General features: G+C 44.6%; 1 protein-coding gene across 1 annotated transcript; it reads right to left on the bottom strand.

Moving 5' to 3' along the window:
• Positions 1–9,696: 9,696 nt before the first annotated feature.
• Positions 9,697–16,550, bottom strand: PSMB1 (proteasome 20S subunit beta 1). The gene is made up of 6 exons (XM_009470945.2): positions 16,418–16,550; positions 15,248–15,355; positions 13,709–13,790; positions 13,131–13,260; positions 11,418–11,524; positions 9,697–9,971 (listed from the first exon to the last, which is right to left on the bottom strand). Exons 1-6 carry the CDS (start codon positions 16,516–16,518, stop codon positions 9,786–9,788), a joined length of 714 nt encoding a protein of 237 aa, XP_009469220.1. The 5' UTR covers positions 16,519–16,550; the 3' UTR covers positions 9,697–9,785.
• Between the last annotated feature and the right edge of the window lie 27 nt (positions 16,551–16,577).

Below are 16,577 nucleotides of genomic sequence, written 5' to 3'. Positions count from 1 at the left end.
CGCTGGGCCCTCTGATCCGCCAGCTTATTGATTTCTGCCTATCTGTGCGGCTTGTCTCCAGCCCTTACAGATGCGAGGGCTGCGGCCCGGGCGGCAGCCCCTCTCCTTTGCACACCAATAGGGCGATCCTCTATTGTGAGGGGGCCGGCGGCGGAGGGCTGGCCTCGCTCCCTCTTGAGCCGTTGTGACAAATTCGGGCGGGTTTTGGGGGGCAGAGGGGAGATGCGCGTCAAGCACTGAGCCGCGATGCTGCGTTTTGACGTGCCGTGGCACGCTATCGCGCAGGTGCCCGAGCAAACGGGAAGGTTGAGGCTGCAGGCAGACAGGCCTCGGAGCCTTGCGCTGTGCCTGTGTGTTATCTCAAGTTCATATTTCAGTCACTGGACTGATGGGCATAGGGATCAAAGCTGTCGCCAGGGAAAGCCTTGTAAACCGCATTACTTGCTATTACCCTGCTCCTCCTCCATGGCATCGCTGCCTGCTGCTCTGAGTTTCACTGACTGGCCTAGCCACCCAGTCGCTGCATCCCAGACTTTCATCTTGCAATTAATGGCCTTGTAAGCCACTTGTAATGCTTTTCTTCTATCTTGCTTTTTTTGTTTTGGCTTGATTTTCTGCCTCCTGAGTAGTGGCACAAGGGCTCTGCCAGCAGAAAGGTGTCAGGGCGCTCTGCGAGGGAGGCACGCTGCAGACCTGCATCCACGTCTCGGCGTACAGTTGTAGGCTCGCTTTGCTGTTGACAGCACTTTGGCTTTCATTTGTCCCCTGACATACGCCTGCGGAGGCCTGGCTCTAGCGCTCTGGGCAGAGCATGGAAAACGAGGCGGTTGTTTTGCCGCACGCAGCTGCCTCCCCTCCACCAGCCCGTGCCCTGGAAAGCGGGCATTGCGCGGGCTGCCTGCCGCATCCCTGTGGCGGCAGCTCTTCGCCGGCGTCTGTAATGCACGTGCGGAGGGGATGCACTCTCAAGGTGCATCCCTTTCTCCGGGGCTGGGATAAGGGCTATAAGGGCAGCTCCCGAGTGTGTATCTCCCACCCTGCCGCCTTGCACCTACGGTGAGCTCACTGTCTGCAGACCAGCTTTTCTGCTCTGTATTGCGTTGCCTTGCCTTATCTCCCCTCTCCCTAAAGCTTATCATGTATCACCGTGCATGTCAGAGCCTCCAGAGCTATGACTGCGTGGAGGCTAGGGGAGGGACATCCTTTGATTTCATTGATGCTATTAGGCACTGGGTTGTCATTTAATACCATAGTAGTTGGGCACCAGCTTATTGAAAACTTACCTAGCTATGTGTTAATGACCTGTTGCTTGACAGGATATTTTACCCTGCAGAAACAAAGACAGACATGTTCGTAGTGCTACAGAGTTCATCTGTTCTCCTCCCAAAGTGTTGCTCTTTGCTTGCAAGGGTTGGGGTAGCTCGGTTTGGACTTGTTAAGGCAAAAGTCCCACTGACATGTAGTAGTCTGTTGGATCTTCCCAAGACGCTGTCAGAGCTGGCAGCGATACTTCACATGGTGTCAAGTGATTTGTGCTAACGTGAAAAGCAGGCAGGGAGGGAAGCTGAGTTTGCAGCCTGTGGTGGCCTGCGTTGCAGCTCCAGCTGTGTTACGGTTATGGATCCGAGACCGAAACCACAGTACAGTGCCGCCCAGTCCTCAGTGGATGCTTCCCATCGACAGCTTACTGGGGCAGGGCTCAGTCAGAGCTGATGGCAAAGGAGACGTCTCTGTGTAATGTCTCTCCTGTCCAGAGACCTGGACAGCATCTGTAGGGCAGAGCAGATGTTCCCCGCAGCTGCTGCCTGCATCTCTCCCAGTGCACTATGGCAGCACCTTAAGGGTCACCTTCGCTCTCGTGGGTAAGACAAATAACTGCTCATCTCAGCATCAGTTCAGGTCTTGAGATTTCCTTCACTGATGCACGCATCCTGCTGTTCAGGCAGGGGTGTGTGTATGGGTCTTTGATTCAGGGAAAATAACATTGATGAGCCACAGCGGTATCAGTACCCAGCAACTTTCATTACCCTCTTTGTTAGTCTTGGATCTTCCTTGACCCATATGTAAAAATGAGGAAAAGGGGCTCTTTTGGAAAGGAGAAGAGCTTTGTAAAATGCTCTCTGGTTTGACAAGTGGGCCCTTGCTGAGCCTGCTGGACCTTGTACTGGGCCTCTCTTCTGGCCAACAGAAGAGGACTGTAACTGCTGAGAATTGCTCAATGCAAAGGGAATTTTGTCCTGGGAGTGTCACCCAAATAAATACTCTGTTAGCTGGCTTGTGGCTGGGTGATGTTTAAGATGTCAAGCTCAACCTGCTAAAAAGAAGTGGTTTGGGGGCTAGGCATTCACAGAGCTTGCCGGTAGCAGGTTGTGGGGATGCCCAGCCTCCCAGTTCAAGCCAGGAAGGACTGTGGGTGATGTATGAATGATTCCTGACTGGAGGATGAAGGGGAGAAAAAAATTCCAAAATCCACATCTATTGATTCTCTGAAGCCAGGGAGTGGGGGTGATAAAAACTTCCTCTGGCTTTCGGGTAGGAAATGCCTTGTGGGTGTGGGAGGATCAGTGAACACAGCCCCGTGCATCAGTCAGTACCTGCAGGACAGCGTAATGCACCGCCTGGCACGAGTCGGTACATGCATGTTTTTTGCAAAGGCCATGTTATAACTCTCTGTAGGCACTGTTAAGCCAATATGGTGGGAGTTATGTAAAGCAGTTATATTCCATAGGTGGTACCTGAAACCCAAGCTGCGCCCATGCTGGGTGTTAGAAAGGGAAAAATCAGTATTTGGATTAATTCCTTTGACTTGTCTTGTTTCTGCCTTTACTCTCACAGCCCTTCCCCTTGCTTCGCACAGCCTGTGGGTGATGTTGTTGTTTGCAGGGCTGTGTGTGAGCTATTCTGTGACTTTTCTTTTAAAGCAGTTCTTTGAAATTCTACTGCTTCTGTAATGGGGTTTGAGCGCGGTTGCGTCACTGTTGTGATGGTCTGTCAAGCCATCTAATTGGGTTGTCTCATTAAAACTTACAATCGGCGCTTACAAGGCAGCAATCCTGTAGCCCAACACTGTAGCTAGAGCCACGCTGGCTGACCAAGAGCCTGCGCGTGGGTTGGGATGAGGATGCAGAGGTCGACAGGAACCTGCGTCTCTGTGAACTCATCCCACATCTTCTAAGATGAAGCTTGAATCTGTCAGACCACCTCCGACTTTACCTTCTCTGCAATGAGACTTAACTGGCACAATTCAGTTAAAATCAACAAATAGGTGGCTTTTAGTCTCCAGTTCAGAGACAAGACTACTTCTGGGATCTCAAACTGGACAGTCAAGGACGATCCACTTGTCTCTGCTGGATAGCCTGGCCTTGATGTTTCTTTTTGTTAGCGAGAGTGTGAGGAGGAAATGGTGCAAGAAAAGGGCAGGTTTGTGTAGTCTCTAATAGAAACTAAATTCTTGGAGTAGCTCCAAAATGCATTTTGGCTTTGAATAGAAACAGTTTATGAAAAAGCCCTCTACCTGTGCATGTCAAAATATTAGTTACACCACTGCAACTGCATTCTCTTATGAGAAGTCTTTTTTTTTTTTTTCTTCCCCCTTTTTTATATCTGCGCCAACTAGGCAAAAGGACCTCACTTATTTTAGGAGCCTGATTCACCGTCCTTTTTTTATTTTAACTGCAATGATTATTTCTTCTAGCACCATAGTTGAATTTAACTGGGAGCATGAATTGGAGCTCAGAGCTCTAGGTCTGGGCACAGAGTGAAAAAGAGGGCAGCTTTCCTGCCAACACCAGGCTTAAACCGAACGTGGGGTTAAACTGCCAGAAACCACTCTTAAATGTTTGTGCAGGAGTTTTATGGGTTAAATTAGGCATGTGAATGCCTGCATATAGATGCTGCTTTGGCCACTGTGACTCCCCAGATGCTCAGAGAACATCATCTTGGCTGTCTGGTGCTTCACTGAGTTTGATGCAGAGCATCCCTTTGATAGGGGAGCATCTTAAAGAGGTGGAGGGCACCACAGCCCCTGACTTTAAAGGCTGTAGAGCCAAACCAAATACATTTGATGGTTTAGATGTAATAGCCTGCACTGAAGCAAGAGCCTGCCTGTTGGAGGCTGTAAGCTCAACAGCTCTGCACTGAAGGCCTGGAGAAACGAGGGGGAATCGTGTTCCTGCAGAAACGTTTTCAGCTGCGACCAAGTGCATGCTCTGGCTGAAACAGGACGGCTGGCCAGGAGACACTGGCCGCCCAGGTGACATCTTCAGAGGGTTAAGAAGCGTTGATAAACTTTGTTATGCATCAGTCTAACAAGTGTGTAGCCCAGGCCGAGCCACGGATCACACTGGTCTCCACATGAGCTTGTGTGAATTCTGTTCAGCATCACCTAACGTGCAGTAGGGCGCGGACAGCAAAGTTTTCCTTCACCTACCTCGCACGGTGATCCCCATGCTGGAGTTGGATGAGAAAAATCCAAGTGTCACCACTAAAATCTTCTTGTTTGGTTGTGTTTTTTAAAGAGCAGTTTAATGTAAAAGCCTCACTAAGTACCAGCTGAAAACACTTTGCATCACCCTTTAAAATGTTTTTACTTCAAATTTTGTGGGTTAGCTCTGGGTGAGCGCTTCTCTTGGCTTTTGTGAAAAGCCATAAAACCCCAGACTTTGTGGCTTATTCTCAATCAGAGAATGCAAACACACTGCACGGCTCTTCCAAAGACAAATTATCTTTCATTTTTAAAAATCCCATCTAATTGTCATTAATCAAGCCATCCCCTGTGCTAATAAGATGGAGGCGGGGAATGGAATGCCATTCCGGCTCAGGCAGCTGTTGCACGTGTCAACCAGTTTCAAAATGCTTGGCAAAAGTTGTAAATGCAATTCTAATGAGATCGACTTGTCTGCAACTAGCAAACAAATACCAGCCGCACCAAAACGTTTGTTTGCCATGGGACTTAATAGAGATTGTGTTAACCGTTCTGCATGCAAGGGTACATGTCAGGAAAAGTTCAGATCAAGCATAAGGCAGTGACACTGGAATGTGGCTTTCTCCAGAACAGTTGCTTATATAAAACCTGAGAAAATGCCTCTCCCTTCTTTTTTCTCCCCCACCCCCCCCGCCCCGTCCCCCCGCCCAGGCCTCTTAACTTTCTGCTATCTCAGTGCATGAAGTTCTTTGCAAAGGCTGCATAAGCAAGCTACAAACGGAAATGTTTTCTGCTGGTATGTTTGAGGATGGGCTCCTGGTAGGGGACAGACTCCTGAGGCACTCTACAGCATCTCTCACCTCCCAGGTACCCCCAGCTGGGAACGGCTCCATCAGCAGCCCAGGGTGGTTGCGGAGAAGAAAAGAAGAGGCACTCAGCTGAGCCACCCAAGGTCTCCAGTATGAGAGCATAGCGCTGAGAGACCAATAAACAGCTTGATCATCCACCAGACCCCACTGCCAAGCTGATTACGGCCGGTTCTCACAAAGCCTGGTTAAACGGACCATTGGTCCAGTGGGGCCGTAATCCTGCTCAGCTAAACCACCTCAGCGGGCCAGGCACCGCAGATGTCACGTACCCATACCTGGGTGGGCACCTAGGTAAGTCAGCGCGTCAGTGCTTCTTGTAGAACCAGCAAGGAGATCACCAAACTTGCGTGGCTGGAGAAAGCCAAGCAACAGAAATATCTAAATTTCAGAGAAGTCAGGTCTCAGGTAAGCCAAAAGCACTTTACCCAACCATGAGGTATCTATAACGCTGCAGCGCAACTTGCAATCTTCCACATCTTGTTCCTCTTCCTCAGCAAAAATGGGAATCCTGGTTTTCAACTTTCCTTCTATGGTTCTTTGATCTGAAGTGCAGAGGACTGGTTGAATTTTTGGTACCGTGACTTCTCTCTTGCCAGTAGCTCTTTAATGTGTGTCTTGTGCCAAAGAATATTAATTATTGTAGGCTACAGTGAAGTCCATCTCTACCCCCGCTTGAGCCTCTGAAATGAACAGTGAAGTTGAACTTTGCCAGCAACTGTTAGGAAAAGGGCCAAGAACAGCCTAACAGGAAAGATACTGAGGATTTTTTGTTTGTTTTTCTGCTAAACCATGTTTTTGTAATTACGAATACTTTGTTGAAATTGCTTAGAAAAGGAAGTGCACGTAAAATGGTCCATACAATTAAACTAACTACATATTAGAGTTGAAAGAACGTAAGGCTTGTCGCACTCTGTTGCACTCACACAGACAAAACTATAGTGAACATAAACTTTTAGAAGCATATATGTAATATATATGTCCTGTCAAGCACTTCCACTTTCCATAGTAACAAGCCCCCTGTACACAAAATGGATTTGACACATAAACAATATTGCTGAAAACACGTCCAAAAATAAAGGAAGGTCTACTGTATTACAAACCTAGTTCTAAGGCCGATTCTGCCCCTGTATGGTCCCTTATATAAGCAACAGTATGCTGCCATTTGGCGGAGATCAAAATAAAGCCTCCCATCTCCTCAATAAACAGCACCACAAAGCACATCATAGTGGGAAACCGGTAAACTATGCATGACTGTTTTTACCCACACCGTGTGTAATTGCGTTGAAGCCTGCGGTAGCAGCTAACTATTGCCATCTTAAGGCGGCCCTTAGTCTTGCTGCAGACGAAGGCCAGCTCGCTGTTGCTGCTACTGTGCACTGTTCTTCTTACAGCCCCCCTCACTTGCAAGTTCTTGAACGAGCTGGTTAGAAGCGCGTGAGCGCGCTCCAAAATTAGTCAAATCCTGCAGTACAGCTCTCTTGAAACACACAGTTAACGTCTTTAATATTAAGAAAAAGTAGTGCAAGATAAACATTTTCCCTCTTCCTTCTTTCTCTTACATAAAATTGTTTTGAAGACATCTAATCCCTGGCCAAGTAGATCTGGCAATCCCCAGGCCTCTGCTTCTAGCAACCCTAAGTGGTACCGTTGCATTTGTTTTGCCTAGCTGTACCTCTAGAGCCTACCGGCCTGGACAGCTCTGTAACCAGAGAGCGCTCAAAGTGCTTCTTAAACTATTAATTTACATTGTAGACATGGTGCGAGATGACTGCTGACCCGATTTATACGTAGGAAGTACAGGCACGGACGTAAGGAGAGCTGCAGCCAGCCAGGGCATTCCTACCTTCCAGCCCTAGGTGATGACAATCTTTGCAAACAAAGCTAAGTAACTTTGTGGATTTAAAAAACAAAAAACCTCTTGGTACCTTTTATCTGTAGGACACATCTGACATCTGTAATTTTTGGATGTGTTTTCATACTAATGAGCAAGCAAGTAACTTCCAGCTGAGCAGCCCGTGAAGAGTTTTGTACTCGCACATCTTCTGTCACTCCTGCAACTCCTGACTCTGAGCACGAGCAGTGGTGACATCAGGGAAAGGCACAACCAGGCAGTTAAAGACAAACTGGGAGACAAACCTTCCCACCTCACTGCTTCCAGACCCACCCACGGAGGGAGTGAACGCAGTGCTACCTTCTGTAAAAGAAATTTGGTATTTTCAGCCCAACGGGCCTGTGAAAAAGCTTCCATCCGTGGCTGGTTCTCCAGCCAGATGTACTCTGCGGGGAAATGGAAACCTGAAAAGGATACAAAACGGCCACCCCATCTGCACAAGTGCTCCAACAGGACAGCACCAACACACCGGGGCAGGAAAACGTGCATCCTCCGTACCGGCTGTTGTTTCTCTTCCGAGATTGCAAATGAGACCTGAACACTCCAATCACCTCGTATTTCTCCTGAAACAACTTACCGAGACAGGCCTAGATGCCTCAAACGAAAACAGGTCATTCCCAAAATCTGTTGGACATGCATTTATTTTGGATGTAAAATTCACCCTTAAATATAAAAGCATCCAATTTTTTTTTTTTTTTTTTAAATTTAATCAGTGCAACTCTCCTACACATGTGGCATCCTGTAAGAACATTAAATTAATTCAGGTACAAATTAGATAGTTCCCCTCGTTTGTTGCCCTTCCCTTCACTGTTTAGATCTTGCATATTGCAAACAGACTTGTCCCAAAGGCAGGCATGTCAACGTGTTACCTTCAGCTGCTTTTCTTTGCAACTTAAATACTATTCGGTTTCACTAGACTTCACCAACTCTGCATAAAGCTGTAACAATCTATTGTGAAACACTTGAGCGGTTCAACAGAAATCTGGTATCGAAGATAGCCGAGCTTAAAGTGCTTTAATTGAGTTTTGTAGAAGTAACAGAGCACGCATTTAATTTGGTATTGCCGATTTGTACGTTAAATATACACAAGCTTTCTGTTCTTAGAATTGCCGCACCCTGTGCGGTTTGCTCAGTACAGAGCAGCGTATAGCTACAGTCGTTCACACGACTAACCTTGCCCACGTAAGATGACTTTTGCAAATAACGTTAAACGTCCCATTAAGTTACCTGAACCCATCTGGAAGTTCTGACTCTGCGACCAAGTGACTTCAGCCCCAGTGTTACTCAGATTGGGATGCTGTGCTCCTTCCCCATTGCCCCACCACCCAGGGATGAGCTCTTCCCTCCTTCCTCTGCCCAACAGTGGCACCCAGCGGCCAAGTGTTTTCAGGAACGCTTTGGGAAACGGCTACTGTTCCCAGTTCCCACTCACTGGATTTCCTCAACACAGCTAGAGTCAGTTTAAACGCACTCGCTGTTTGACTATCGAGGCTCAGAATGCTACCCACTATTTAAACTGTCTGGAAAGCCTGCGACTGCCATCGCTGGTGAAGACTAGCCAGAGCCAAGAAAAATCCCCAGCACCTGAAATGCTGCACACAAGGCAGTCGGCCACCTCCAAACAGGAGACAAGGTTACTCTATGGTCAAACGCATCAACAAAATAGTTCTTAAAAAACAAGTATGCCACCTCGAGCAACAAGATATTTCATATGTCCTTTTCTAAATAGCTACAGACTGTGAAAGGGTTCCTGGGCAGGAGAAGATTATTTTGCCCTTGATGATGCAGCTCTGCTTTTCTAAAGGTCCCGGTACTCAAACCAATTTCCAGGAGCGCTACGCAGCACGTCAGACAAACAGTCTATGCTTGATGCAGTTTCCCAAGAATCAAAAGCAGTAGTAGGGCTAACAAAGCCCCCAGACGCTAACAGGCATTCAGGAATCTCCATACTAAGTTATTTTCCATCAGTAGCCAGAAAGGGATGATGCTTCAGATTTTGGGCATTAACCAAACAGAAACACATAGAGATGAGCCCAGATGCAGAGTCCAAGACTAAACTCTGGAAGATTCCATTAAACGTTCTTCCCTCCTGCACAGAGAAATGGGTTTAGGTGGCTTTCTAGTCTCTGTAAATAAACACAGAGAGGTCAAACGCCACAAGAGCATGTCAGAGAAAGAGAGAGAAAATAGGAAAAGCAAGCTATGAACTGCAGAGAAGGCAGCACGAACACAACAAATGCTTTTCCCACTAAACCAAGGCTGAACTGAAAGCATTATCAGAAAAGTCTGAGGGCCTAAATTTTAATAAGTTTAAAACTCCTCCATATTGTAGCATAAGGGATTGCGAGAAGGGGACTAAACTGACATTGGAATTAGATTGATCAATAGATTAAGATGAGATGAACAAAACTGACTTATAACTCTCAGCCGCTTCCTTACCATGAACTGCTCTGGTTTCTAAACCACACTATCACTTCTAAGAAAGGTAGAAATTATTCAGCATTGCAATAGTCGAACTTCTTGAAAAAATTTAATAAGACAAATGTCTTCATAATACAGGTACATTGTACATCATAGATTACGTGTTTATCGGTGAACTGAATTAGTCTTTTCGTAACTGGACACTTTCCTCTTTAATTCCATCTTTTGTGACAATGCAAATCTTAAGTGCATCCCCAGTGTACACATCTCTTTCAGCAGCAGAAATAAAGACATCTTTAACCAGCTGCAAAGCCTTCTCCAGGGTCAGAGGTACATGTTCCACGTTTTGCATGTTCTTGAACCCAATCTAAGAAAAGACGAAAACACATTTTAAAGGAAGTATGATCCATCTAGCACGAAAGCTGTTTCAGTCTCTGCACTAGAAAAAGCAGATTTAGACAACTTAAAAAGAAGAAAAAGTTGGTCTGTTTTAGAAACCCAAAGCTGGCAGAAGTACTCCTCCACACAATTGACAGCTACATGATCAGAACTTTGCCAATGCTGATCCTCTCACAGAAGTACCTAGAAGCAGACCCAGCAGACAGCCAGCATCGCTCCTCCCACCCATTCAGCACATACGAGATCGCAATGAACATTCAGATCCAAAGTGATTTAATTCTTCAGAAACCTCTCACTGGGTTAGCAGTATCAGAACTGCACACAAGCTTTTCTCCAGCCATTTTGTAGCTAGGAACATTTCTTAAAAGCAAATATTCCTAAATGTACCTAGAATTCAAAAATAATGGTCTATATTGACTTAACCGGTCCTATTAAATAGTGTATTTTAGCTGATAAGCTTAAGTGTCCGCTTAAGCAACAGAACTGGAAAAGGAGGGGAAGAGTCACTTACTATGCCTCAAAATCATAAGTGATAAAAAGCAACTTATGACAACTTTGTTTCTGCAGAAGGTATTTTATTTTCTTCAGTTAAGAGTTCAAAACTAAGTGAAAGCTGAGAACCTGGAGTTATTTGAGGTGGGGGGGGGCGGGGCAGGGAAGGAAAGATTCTGTTCCTTTCTCAGCTAAGAACTAAGAGTCCTTACAGCTTTTTTAAGCGCAACAGTTGTGTTGACATCAGGCTCAACCGACTAAATACCAATGCCAGTATCAGAGAATAAAATGAGTAAAACACGGTTTGGTATTTCTCTCATTCAACAGTTAACAGCTTCAATTAAATATGAAAATGTTCTTCAAGAATTTTTAGACAGATTTAATTGAATAAGTTTCCAGCAGTTTTATGTAAGAACATTCTTAGAAAATGGTGTTCAAGTTGTACAAAACTTAACACTTTTAAACAAGCGTATATTAAGTGATAAAATGTATTATATACACCTACTAATTCTATCTTCTCAATTTAGTATTATTTCATGCTAAGTAACAGGCATATTTATGTTATCAGCTGCGGGGGGGGGGGGGAGAAAAAGAAACCCAAACAGCTTCTATGGGAAACATAATTCCCCAATTAAAGCATTTACCTGTACTTTAAACAGGCAGTCCACTGTTTGTAGCATATTAACAACCTGAACAGATTCTAAAGCAAAACTTTGATTTCTCCTGAGAAGGTAGAGCCACACAATTTATAAATGTATGGATTAACAGTCCTACCTATAATACATTTAAAACTTCTCTCAAAAGTAATGTTCCCCAAAAGTCAAGCTACGTTAATTTGAATGTCACAAGTGTTTACTGAGATCATTAAAAAAAAAAAAGAAGAAAAAAAAACCAAAACAAACCAAAAAGAGAACTATTTTACCTGGTTATCAAGCAAGGGCTGCAGCATGGCACTCGCTGATCCACCTGCTTTGAAAGAATCTCTCTGGTATGAGCCCACTGGATCAAAGCTATATACCGCTCCCTTCCCTGAAGGAAAAAAAAAAAAAAAGTAGTATGTAACCACAATCCAGAAAGATTCTCAGTACAGACAAACATTTACATCAAAAACTAGCTCTCTCTGTAAGCAGTCTCTGGAGTACCAGAGAACCCAGCAAACCTTTACCAAATAATACTGCAGCATGTTCAGACAATGCTCTGTACATACAGTAGGCTCACTATGGTTGTGACCTGGTACTATATGCAAGGTTATTTTCAATATTTAAGCGATAACCATGCTCTAACAGACTTTTCTACAGTACTTACCACAGAAAAAGTGCTGATGCAGAATAATCAAAGCAGAAGAATGTGCTAGAGTGCAGTGCTGCACAAAGAGCTCTGCTGGTTCTAAAGGCAGCACAGAGGCCGTTTAGCCACCATTCTTGAACAATACAGTTCTTGAACTACCTCCAGAGAGAGAGTGCTTGGATGCCTCTGCATCGCCTTCCCGGCACCAGGGATGATGCTCTGGTCGCTTACGCATTTCCCTCTGGAGTCAGGCCAGGTTGTGCAAAGCTTATTAGCTTGTGCCAGCATCAGAGATGCAGACACACTGTACCTCTGAAGCATCAGCATCTGATGAGGACAAACCAGTCAAAATGCAGCACCTGGCCAAGCTCGTCCTTTCTGTTCAGACAGGCTGCAGCTGAGTTAACAAACTGGCCATGCACTTGGCAGCACAGCACAGGTAGCTGAGCAGCCCCGAGAAAGCTAGCAGAGATCCAGAAAGTAACACTAAATCAGAGCAAATCAATCTTGCTGCACCCAAATTAAGCCCATGCACGCAAACCTGAACTCTTGTTCTTATCAACTGCTACAGCACCCTCATAATCTGAGATTTACCATTACGCAGGGCAGACTAATCCCTTTCCAGACTTCACATATCGTAGACATGTCTTAGCAAGACCGGGAAAGCAGTATAACTTAATGGTAACAACAAACTGTGGGGAATGGTTGAAATTATCCAAACAAGACCACCTCTGAGCTCCTGCTCAAAGCCACAGAACACAGTATTTTAGCAACCCAACCAAATCATTGCACAAGAGCCCACTAAGTCCTGGAAGGGCTATACTTTAAACTACAGCTTCCATGTAGAAGTCATGATTTTCATTAGAGATTAGTTAACATTTAAAAATCTCTTTGTGGAAACCTGTCTCTGGAGTAAACCTTCATATTTAATAACCTCTGCCACACTGACAGGCCAGAGTTATTTTACATGCAAGTTTACTCCTAACATCTCCCTTAAAGACACAATTAAGAATTCCAGCAAAGCTGTTATAAAGTGTTCCAGTCTAGAGTAAAGTATGAGAGGTAAGCAACGTTAGTGGATTTCACTTGTAATTAAATAATTATAACACAGTTTTTAGACTTTCAGACCTTCAGAAATGGAAGATCAAGTTAGCAGCAGAAACTAGGAAACAAGTCAGATGCATAATATGCATTTGACCCGTGTTAAGTACTGTAATGCCTAAAAGTAGGTGTTAGGAATAGAAACACAAACTTCGTTATTCCATCAGTACACCCAAGATGTAAAAGGATAGCTATTCACCTCCAGAAATTTAGCCCCTCTTTTCTTCTTTTTTGTTTAAAGTCTTACCTTCTTCATCAAGTCCACCAATTATGTTGTAAACGTAGTACGGAAAGAAACGTCGAGAATACAGAATTGTAGACAGCATTGCTGCAATAGCCCCAGTAGTCATGGTCTTGTTATTGGAATGCTTGTACATCTGCAAATGGTACCGCATGTCCAAGAAGAAAGTCAAACACTAAATTTTACACTCCATCAGAATTACTTTTTCTGTAACCTCACTACAGAAGCATCTGACGCTAAGCAAGATTATTAACTAGCATGATTACTGAAAACACACTGGTCTAAAAGTAAAGCCTTCTTACAAGCCAAAAATTAACAATTCTCCAAAGTATTGCAAAGAATAGATGTTGCCTCATTAACATTATCCTCTCGAGCTCTTCCATTCTTTAAATTTGTGATGTTACACCTAGTAAGAACACAGCGTCAATTTCCCCTGCCTGATCTTTCACCAGCAATACAGCCATAGTTATGATACAAACACTTGAAGAAAACCAGCAAAAATTATATTTAAAACATATCATGTTATTGGTCTCAAATGTGATACTAAGAATATAAGTTTCTAAATACAATAAGATAGTTGCTACCTTTAATCTGGCTTCAATGATTTTAGTAAGAGTAAGGCAGTCACCATGGAAACCACTGCATCCAATGACCGTTTGTTCTGTTCTGTAAAATGTAAAGTTTTGTTGTAATTTTAGATTTAGTATGAACTATAACACTTCCTTACACAGTAGATTATGAAAACACCACGTGTTTTTTCAGTTTCTCTAACGCTATCAGAAACAGCTGTCTAACACGTAGTAACAAATATTTTGTGTACAAAAGGTAACTGCAGCCTGCATCCTGGACAGGACGCATTAAGTGCAGGACCACGCAGATGTCTGTCTTCAATCCACTGACTCCCACAGCAAGACTGACAAAAATAAATTCTTAATTTCTTCATGCACCCCTAACTCTAGCTATTACCATTCAGTCTTGCCAGTGGATCTGTTTTGAGATGGAGAGCCTGTTGCATCGTGTCACTCAGCCCCGTTTTACTCCACCTGGGCAGAGGGCTGCGTTGAGACTGTGTGATGGTTATGTAGCGTTTATGCGGCAGGTGGTTTTCTGTGCCAGCACAACGGAAGTCACCTGGCTGCAGATGCACCGTAGAAGGTTAGCTCTTTACTCAGTTTCAAAACGTTTCATGAACACTAACTGCAGGAATGCACGTTTGAAATTTAAATGCTAGTAAATTAGTGAGAGTCTACAACCATTCACACACGCTTATAGACTAACACAAAGCAGTCATTCAGAAAACAATTTAAATCAAAATCTCCTCTCAGCCTGTCACTAGGATTACACAAAGCCATCACGTGCAGTATGCAGACTGTACCACAGTCACTTCCATTTGGACAGTATCAGAGAGTCAAAGACATAGCAAGGAGTCAGCCAGGAGAAACATAAGTTCATATGATCTTGTGTCATCAATTAAAAAAAAAACAACATAAACAAAAAAACTGTTTACATAGCTGATGGCAGCCAGTAGGTAAGCACCTGTTACAGTCAAAAGAATGTAAACAATATGTATTTTTAAACCAAGGGGATGGTGAGTCAAGATAAGCATACAATGAGCATAAAAGTTCAATAATGGAACTACTGACAAGTTTACCTCTCCTAAAACAAACACCTCTTTGAAATGCCAGATGGTTGACTAGAGAGACACAGTACAACTGGCGGCAGTGGGCACACTTGCGTACCAACACCAGGTGTCCCGACGAAGCAGAATGAGTTACCACAGGATTAAGTTTTGCTACAGTTAAGACAAAAGTTCCTCTGATTATCCAGCCAAAAAAACACCTAGCTTACATTAAGCCTTGTATCATGCTAAAAACATTCGGTTATTAGCTAACTTCAAGAGCATGCAACAAGAAATCTGGCTATATTTGCAACACCACATCACATCTTGCATTACAGCAAGAGTCACCATGACTCCAAAATCAATTTCGTTCCTATCCTTTTTTTTTTTTACTGAGAATTCTGCCTAAAGAAAGTGATAGATCATTCCAGGCAGCTGATCATTCCATGCTCATCAATATAAAAGATCTTTCATCTGTATCAATTCTTGCAAGATCTGGACTTACAGTTTGTAGCATTTTGGACTGTCCCGGCAGTGAATTGCATAACCTTCACTCAGTCGTGTGTCAGAGGCAACGATACAGAAGTCTTCTCCAGCAATCGCCAACACAGTCCTTAAAGAAGAATATTCATACAATTGTGACTTTTAGCACAAATATTTTCTTAGCGAACAGAGGAACAGACTAGACAGTAGTTCTATATCCAGACTCACGCTTTGTCAAGCGTTTTATATTCCTTGCTATGTTTCCCACTCCGCACATCCCTACGTGTGACTCAAGATTGGAAGAAGAAGATACTAGACACTGAAGAAAATATATGTACACGATTCTCTACTTTGACTAAAAACTGTATGGAAACTCAGTTAAACAGTTTCTACACACTGCAAGAACCAGACTCAATGGACTAGCAATTTCAGATGCCTGCTAATGAAAGACTCACCCTTCCAAAACAGTTTGGCTCTCCACGCAAAAACACTCCAGTCAAGTACTAAGCATCAGTATCATTATACTTAAATTATCATCACTTTTTTAATCTGATGTTATCCTATGTTATTTACTTCCAGACAGCTAGTTTCGTGATTGCCACATGTGTGCTACCATGAAGTAACTAACAGATGTCCTTTAAAAGGCAGCTAGGCATTATAAAAAAAAAATAATCTAAATAACATGGTCCTGGCCAGATCCTGTCACCAACTCAGAGCAAGTGTCTGTAAAACATCACCTACCTTTAACAGTTATGACAAAGTAGCTTTCAACCCAGTTACAGGTTTCAAAGCTGGTAATATGACCATTACACGGGTTTCCTGAGTCACTATAAAGAAACAACCCTGCGGGGAACAGAAGGAGCTTATTTTGACCCGTAAAAGTTCTGGGAGCCGGAGTGTGCCAAAAGCCACATGGACATGCAAGAACACCCCGAAGAGCTGCAGGGACCCGCGGGGTGCTCAGCCCAGGGCAAGGCCGAGCCCAGGGCAAGGCCGACCCCTGCTCTCCCCCGTGCCGCCCGCCTTTCTCTACAAAGAGTCGCTCGCAAGGGGAGACAAACACTCACAGAGTGTCGGGAAGAGGCAAGAGTAAGACGAGGAAGACCCAGCCCTACCGCCACTAGCCTCAGGGCCCCCTTCCCCGGGAAGAGGTTGCCTCAGCCCGCCCCACTCCCTGCCTGCGACTCCTCACCCGCCGTTGAAGGTGTAGGGCGAGAAGCGGTGCTGCATGGGCGCGCCGAGCTCGTAGCCCATCTCGGGCCTGGAGTCCGCGTAACCAGCGGTGGACAACATCCCGGCAGCCGAACTCGGTGCTGTCTCACGGCAAAATGGCGGCACCGGAGCCGGAAGTG

This window comes from Nipponia nippon, unplaced genomic scaffold, assembly GCF_047370975.1.
Source record: "Nipponia nippon isolate SJK-2023a ecotype South Korea unplaced genomic scaffold, ASM4737097v1 scaffold_4, whole genome shotgun sequence".
Lineage (NCBI taxonomy): Eukaryota > Metazoa > Chordata > Aves > Pelecaniformes > Threskiornithidae > Nipponia > Nipponia nippon.
This window is presented reverse-complemented; position numbering and strand designations above follow the sequence as displayed.

Excerpts from the sequence above, each read along its gene's own strand:
- PSMB1 (XM_009470945.2), bottom strand. The coding sequence starts at position 16,518 with ATGTTGTCCACCGCTGGTTACGCGGACTCCAGGCCCGAGATGGGCTAC. Across the intron at positions 13,791-15,247 it reads AGTCCAAAATGCTACAAACT|AACAGAACAAACGGTCATTG; the intron begins GTAAGTCCAGAT and ends TACATTTTACAG. Across the intron at positions 13,261-13,708 it reads TCATTGAAGCCAGATTAAAG|ATGTACAAGCATTCCAATAA; the intron begins GTAGCAACTATC and ends TACCATTTGCAG.